This window comes from Myxine glutinosa, chromosome 10, assembly GCF_964187855.1.
Source record: "Myxine glutinosa chromosome 10, kmMyxGlut1.1, whole genome shotgun sequence".
Taxonomy (NCBI): domain Eukaryota; kingdom Metazoa; phylum Chordata; class Myxini; order Myxiniformes; family Myxinidae; genus Myxine; species Myxine glutinosa.
Window position 1 is genome coordinate 117738903 of NC_136270.1, and position 7618 is coordinate 117746520.

At 49.7% G+C, this 7618-nt stretch overlaps 1 protein-coding gene across 1 annotated transcript; it reads right to left on the minus strand.

The window, feature by feature from the left end:
- Positions 1-5286: 5286 nt before the first annotated feature.
- On the minus strand, positions 5287-6913 carry LOC144894118 (uncharacterized). Its single transcript, XM_078786205.1, has 2 exons — positions 6419-6913; positions 5287-6280 (listed from the first exon to the last, which is right to left on the minus strand). Exons 1-2 carry the CDS (start codon positions 6911-6913, stop codon positions 5432-5434), a joined length of 1344 nt encoding a protein of 447 aa, XP_078642331.1. The 3' UTR covers positions 5287-5431.
- Positions 6914-7618: the final 705 nt, after the last annotated feature.

Consider the following 7618-nt stretch of genomic DNA (forward strand, 5'->3'; position numbering starts at 1 on the left):
ACGTGCCGATTCCACGAGGCGGAGCTAACGAGCCGAGGGCGTGTCACTCCCCGCCGGATATACGCGGCCACGCGCCGGATGTGACGTGAGATGCGCCCCCAGCCTGGAGAGAGAAGTCGCCACCCCTCGAGCGCTGCAATACCTCCACCGCATCTCTTAAACTGGACCGTACGTGATCCTGCCCTGAGCCCAGGTGCACCTGGAGCGATCGCTACCCGCCTGTCCTTTCCATCAATCCCCGTGTGAGTGAGCCTTGTCCCGTTTATCTGTCGTCCGTTGGGGTTAATATAAGTGTGTTTAAGTGCCCACCTTCCTATGTTTCCCTCTTGTCCCTGTAATCTAAACCTTCCGCATTATTGTAATAACAACCTTTGAGAACCGTATCCCTGGTGTCGTGTCGTATTAATTCCAGCCGTGTGTCTTCTTTTTCCTTCATTGGTCTAGCATAGCGCGATTAGTCAACCCCGGGTGCAATCGGGGTAACTTGTACGGATACGGCGGCCATCCCGCTCGGCCCACCATACCATCAAAGTCGTATCTGTAACAATATGTTGGAACCCATCTGTGGATCGATCCCATCGGCCGATGGGTCTGACCCGTTTGCGGATCCGCAGATGGGTCGCCTGTTGGAACCCATCTGTGGATCGGTCCCATCGGCCGATGGGTCTGACCCGTTTGCGGATGTGTTGTTCACCTTGAAGGAATGTGTATGCATCAATGGTGGATGAGTTAACCTCATCACATTCCAAGTAGTACCAGGTAACCGAGGTTGAAGTACAGTATGAAACAGCGAAGCGAAGCAACGAGAAAGAAACAAGTGCTCGCCATCTTGAAGCAATACAATACAAAATGTATTGACAAAATGTATAAATAGATGGGTAGAAATAGATAATAAAACATTTAAAAATCATCTCTGTTAAATTCCTACCACATGTAATTCCAATGACTGTGTACCTGATTGAAGAGCACCATTCTGTCAACACATTCCTTCAAGGTGAACAACACATCCGCAGATGGCGCAGACCCATCGGCCGATGGGTCTGCATTGTCATTTCTCGTGCATCCACAGATGGGTCGCCAAACGGGTCAGACCCATCGGCCGATGGGACCGATCCACAGATGGGTTCCAACATATATATATATATGTTGGAAACATATATATATATATATATATATATATATATATATATATATATATATATATATACATATATATATATAGATATATATATATCTATATATATATATATCTATATATATTGTTACAGACGCGGTTTTGGATGTTAGTTTACCGAGCGGTTTGGTATGACCGCGTCTGCACAGTTTACCCGATTCCACTCGAACGTTGGCCGAATCGCGCTATGCTAAATCAATGAAGGAAAGGACACAACGGCTGGGTTAAATGACACGACACCAGGGGTACAGTTCTCAAGACCTCCGGAGGAGGTTATAATATTGGTTTGCAGAACGTTTAGATTACACGGACAAGAGGTACAGCATAGAAAGGTGGGCACTTAAATACGGTCTTATCTTAGCCCCGACAGACCACAGATAAACGGGACAAGACTGACTCACACAGGGATTGATGGCAAGGAGGGGCAGGTAGTCGATGGCTCAAGGTGCACCTTGGCTCAGGGACAGGATCCACACGGTCCGGTCCAGATATGCGGGGAGGTATCGTCGCGCTGGAGGTGGCGTCTGTTTCTCCTCAAGCTGGGGGCGCATCTGACGTCACCTCCGGTAAATGGCTGCGTATATCCAGCGGGGAGTGACACGCCCTCGGCTCGTTAGCTCCGCCCCAGATGGAATCGGTCCGCCGCTTCTTATTGGGTGCGGGGGGGTTACCGGGCTCCGCCCTTGACGAGGAGCTGACAGTCAGCCCCTGTGTGGTAACCCCGTCAGAGCACGTGGTCAATGGCGGCTAACCAAGCCGGAGTGAGGACGCGCACTCCCCTCGCCGCTGCCGCGCTGCCCCCCGCTGTTGTTGTAGTTGTTGTTGTTGTTGTTGTTGTAGTTTCATGAGGAAGAGATGCGGGGAGGTATTGGGAGGTCCTAAACTCACTACTGGTGCCATACAATCACATTCTGGTGCAACGAAGAGTCAGAATTAATGGAAACGAGTCCTTAACTGACATAGACTAAGAATAACTAGCAAGATGTCCTATAGTTGTCTACGTGAGATGCGGTGAACCTGGGTACGACATTTAATGGGGGAAAAAGGGGAAGGTCGGTTCTACAGAGTGTTGTTTACAGACAATGGGACTAGGGAATGGGGGATTGGGGATAGTTGGGGAGTATTGGGGAAATAGGGGAATATTTACAAGCGGATATGGATGGAGGCCAAATCCCATATCCGCAACATTGCACCCTTCTCTACCTCGGGGCGTCCCAACCTGATAAATTTTTACCTACTTTAGTGTGGCACTCAGATGTAGTTCCCTCTACTATTAACTCTACCCTGAGTGCGACAGTTTTACAGATGTTCACAAATGAGTAAATATGTCCCCCTGCGACGTTGCACCCTTCTCCTCACAGAAACACACCCACAGGATAACCGAATCGCGGAAAGAATCCTCAAACTAAACATACAGCCGGTAGGGAGCATTATTTACATAAGACTACACTGATATTTACACTACGATCCAGGACCTGTTTTTGGAGGAACACATGCAGATGTTATGCATAGAGAGAGCACGCATGCCAGCATCGATACACCAACCCACGAGTGCTCTGTGGCCTTACGGCCTTTAATAATGTGCAGAGCACCCCTTCCAAGCACCAAAAGCACCACCCCATCACACAGTCAACACCATCCGGTGCACCAATAAAGTGTTTATAGTCACCGGTGGTGTCGCAGCCGGCCGATGTTCTGCCGCTGGTCTTGCCTTGGAGCCCACTTGGTGTACTTGGCCTTCTGGCTTCTTTCAAAAATAAAGAAAGGCGCCAACCGCGTCCATTTCTTTATTGTGGCCGTCAGGGGGCCAACTAAAAGTGGTTCACCTGTATGGCATAGGTGCCACGTTGACCCATAGGTCCATCGACGGGTGGTGCTTGGCCGCAAAAGACTGCGGTCCATGGTGGGCGGCCACAAAAATTGCGGTCCATATGGTGTATCGATCCCGGCAGCAAGCAGCGAAAGTGCAGGCCCACAACTGCGGAGCCAGCACCTCTCTCTCCTCTCTCTCTGCCCCAAAGCCAGATCCTCGGAGGTGGGAGACAAAAGAAGCAGACAAGTGAGTAAGGTGGTAAGGGCGCAAAAGTGCACGCAATACAAGATGATGCACACTGGGGGCACATGGGAACCAGGTGAGACAGGTACGTTCCTACCGTACGCCCCCCCCCTACCAGGTAACCTACATTGCCCCTCCCTTACCCCTTACTGTATCCACAAAACACAACACTACCCATAAACATCTACTTTACAAATCAACAAACGTCCCTACTGTCTTCCCCGTTCCTCCCATAAACCAAATTCGTCTCCTCTCCCTCCTAACCAATCAAATTTGCCATTTCCAACTCTCATCACAATTTGCCATCTCCAACTCAACATCAAAATTTGCCATCACCAATTCATCATCAGTCCCTCCTAGGGAGGGAGAGATGGAATCACCCCAATGTCTCATCCACATCGTGATGCGTCTCACAAATCCAACAGCAATTCTCACTTCCTGCAACACAGAACAAGGAAACACAGGTGTGGAGTCATCATCACCACAGGTAAGTGGCTGCGTATGGTGCGACAGGTTCATCAATCCTAACTATTTCCTAAATGACTTTAACAACTTTACATTACCTTGGGTCTTTCTCCTGCCAATCCATTGGCCAACTTACACTATGGGTTCTAAAAACCAGTTCCCATTGACCAAACTGTGGTGCCTCTCAATTTGGGGTCTCACTCCCCCGATTCATCTCCCGGTGCCCTCGCACAATTTCTGGGCCGCGACGTGTAGCTCTCCCAGCAGGTCTACCCACCTGCACACCCCCACCACTGCAGTTGCCTCCGAGCTTACCTGCTCCTTACCCTAACCTATCTACCTGGGGAAGGCCCTCTGGCGCTCTCCCCACTCGGTGCCCTCTCTGGCACTGGGCTACCCGGGTCCGTCCTCCGGATCCTCGGGCCCCATCCACAACTCTACCGGCTCCCAGAGCCCACCTGCGGCCTCACCTGGCCGACATCCTCACAGTGGTGGAGTGCCCAAACCAACTACACACGCTAACAGGCTACACGCCCAGCCATTTCCACAACACTAATGCACCCATCCACAATACCATTCTGCAACCGCACCACAAATGCCAATATCCAACCACAATTTACCTATACCCTCTACCTAACACTTACACTACCCGCCCCGGGTATCCGTGATGGGGGTCCACTCTTCCCCCATTCACCCCTTCGCACCATGCACACCACTCCGTACCACTTACTCCATGTATTCCACACACCTGTACTTGCACACCTGTGCTCTCACACCTGGTGCCACCTGCACCCTTCTCTCCCCAAGCGCCTTCGCGCTGATCCACACACTTACTACTCATACACTGCTCCACACACCTGTCCAGTTGCACACCTGTGCAATCACACCTGTTCAATTCTCAACCACACAGCATCATCTCATCTAACTACTCCCCTCTGAAACTTGCGCTTCCCAGTCGTCCCTTTAAACTATTGCGCTCCCACGTCATTATCAACCACACTAAACTACCTGCGTCCCCACTACAGGTATCAGTCACTATCTAACCTTAACGTCACCTAATGTCATCTTCGCTAGATCCCTATCAATATAACCTAACCCACCCGGGCTAGTTTTCACTGCCATACACCCCATAATCTATAGCTCCTTTGCCCCCACTTGGGAAGGGTGGCAGGGATGCCACCCTTACCCACCGGGCCCATCGCTCATCAATCCCCCAGTCCTCTGGCACTAATAATAGTCTAGTAGGAAGACTAGGTCCCCCTGCACCCCCCGGAGATATACTTCTAATCAGTGTTTCTAGATTGGAAAAAATGTGTAGAAAATGACTAGCTATGGCCCCAAGCTGAAAAAATGTCCCACATACCATTTTTATGCAAATTACTGCTGCCATTATCAAAAAAACGATTTTTGACATATCTCAGCCAATATTGCAGATAATTGAAAAATGAAGGTGTCTAGACCCATGTTTTGAAGGGCATAGATCATGATAGAACTATTCATAACATGATTACATGTGTCTATGGTATACTAGTATGCTAATTAGTGCTTTATTTACAAAATAATCACAGTTTTACGAAATAATAGACTCATATTAAGGTCCGTCTACACAGACGTTAACACAAAGTTTTATTTTTCTAAATATTACAACTGTCAAAATAGTCCTAGCACTCAATGTGACCACTCTTCTCTTGCTTGTTTTAGATAAACATCATTAGCATTAGTGATTCTACACTGAGTCAGTCATCATCATTTTCATCGAAATCGTCAGAGTCAAACTCTTCTTCTCCTTCCTCTTCCTCCTCCTCTTCGTGCTCTCCTGTGTTCAGAAGATCCACCAGTGAGGTTGGTAGGATGGGACCACTGGACCACATTGGTTTCAACAGTCCTTCATCAGTCCTTATCCATCCTTGCTCCTCATAAGGTTTTGGCTTTTCGATGATAGGTTGATCGGCTCTTTTGTACAATGCTACGCGGTGGTTCACACGCTGGATGTGCGGCTTCAGGGCAGACTGGCATGGAGGAAGGCGAGCCAGATCAACCTTGGACTTGGATGTGAGGGTCTTGTCCTCTCCCACCATTTTTCGTAGCAGCTTGGCACGGACAATGTCCACTGATGACTCGCGACTCTGGCCGTACATCACACAGGTGAATTTTTCTAACTGCCTCTCCACCTCAGGGTTGGCATCCCAGTTGTCACCCAGTTCACCGAATGCCCTGTGAAACCTGGGATTCTTCTCCAGCTTTTTCAAGGGCCCGACTTTTCCCTTCCCTTTGAAGGCACTGGTGCAGTCTTCTCCGCTGAACACATAGTACCCCAGGAGAGTGGCACAGTAGTCCTCTCCCAGGGATTCTGCCAGCTCAGAGACGTTGACAAGTTGGCGATGCTTCCCTGACCCTGTATCCAGGTACACCGTCAGCTTGATGTTGTGGGCATGGTGGAGCAGGATCAGGAGGATGTCTGTGTCCGGTGTTCTGACTACAGCGTTCTTGTATCCGATGGTAGCAGCATGATGGAGGTACAGAACCACCCTGGTATCAGTCTCTTCCTGGTTGCTGTAGATCGTGGGGAGTTCACGTACCTCGACCTGAAACACAAAAAGGCACCGCATTTCAATCACCAGTCACTGCCAGTTTCAGATCTAGACAAACATCACAGGTAATCACCTTTTTTTCAGGAAAAATTACAAATTGAATCGCCATTCACGAAGGGCTTTCAATTTTACCTTGCCATTCGTTGAGGCAAGTTGGTGGGCCTTCCCCTCCACGATCAGCACAGCCATCTCTGTTCTCTCCAGCCTGGTAGCTGCCTCTTGTCCACTCCACACTTTCAGAAGAAGCTGGCACATCTGCTTTTTGTTGTCGTCATTTGCAAGGAACATTTTGAAGTCATATGGCTTCCTGGTTGCTGGTCCAGCCAGAATGATCTTCTCTGAGCTGCCCCGCCTCAGCCTTTCCTGCGCTTTGATTGACTCAGGATGGTAACTGTCAGTGGAGAACAGAAAGTGCTGCTTGGCCACCATCTGATCAAGCACCTGCAAGCATATCTCACCACATGTTGGGGGAAGGTTGGCAAGGGTATGCAGCAGCGCCATTCCATCCTGGATGAACAGGGCATCCTTGGGGTATTGCAGATCTTGTGGTGTGGTGTCCTCTAAAAGGTAGTGCAGAATGGAGGCTTTGTTGGTTTTGCAGAAGAACCCATCTGGTGTCCAGACCATTCTGGACATCTGGTGTCCATCGTTACTACATGACTAGCAAATTCATTTGGCCAGCGCCAGATGATGGGAAGGGCTTTCATGCAGACACCCAGATCAAATGTATTCAGGACCCATCTCTGACCCACCTCAGCAGTTGCTGCCTCGGAACGCTTCAGTAGCTCACGAACAACTGCGTTGTCTGTGATCGGTTGGTGGATAGGCGTGCAGTAGTCGACTGTTGATTTGCTGGGTGGGGGAGAACCAGTTGCAGAGGTGAAACCCCCTAGCCCAGGCACAGGCTGCAGGCCACAGCTTCCGATGTATCTGATGAAGAGCCAGATGTAGTACTCTTGCATCGTAGTGGCATAGACTGTGTCATTCTCTGCTGGCGGTGTGAATGATGAGCCTTCAGGGAACTTCGGGCCAACGCGAGTAAAGTGCAAGGGTGGGAGAGTTTTTGGTGTGTCGACCTTCAGGCTACGCTGTTGTGACCTATTGATGGTAGGTAGCATTCGGTCCTTGCTGCTCTCGAACCCGGGCTTGACCTCCTGCACCATGATTCCTCCAGCACTGTTTACAATGTTGCTGCCGTGCACACTGGTAGTGGTTTTATTCAAGTTGTCCCACTCACAGTGGAATACAAGGTTGCCCTCTCCTGTCACAATTTGTGGTGTACGATAAGTTGAGACTTCATCCAGGACCTTGGCGAGAGCAGTTTCCAACTCC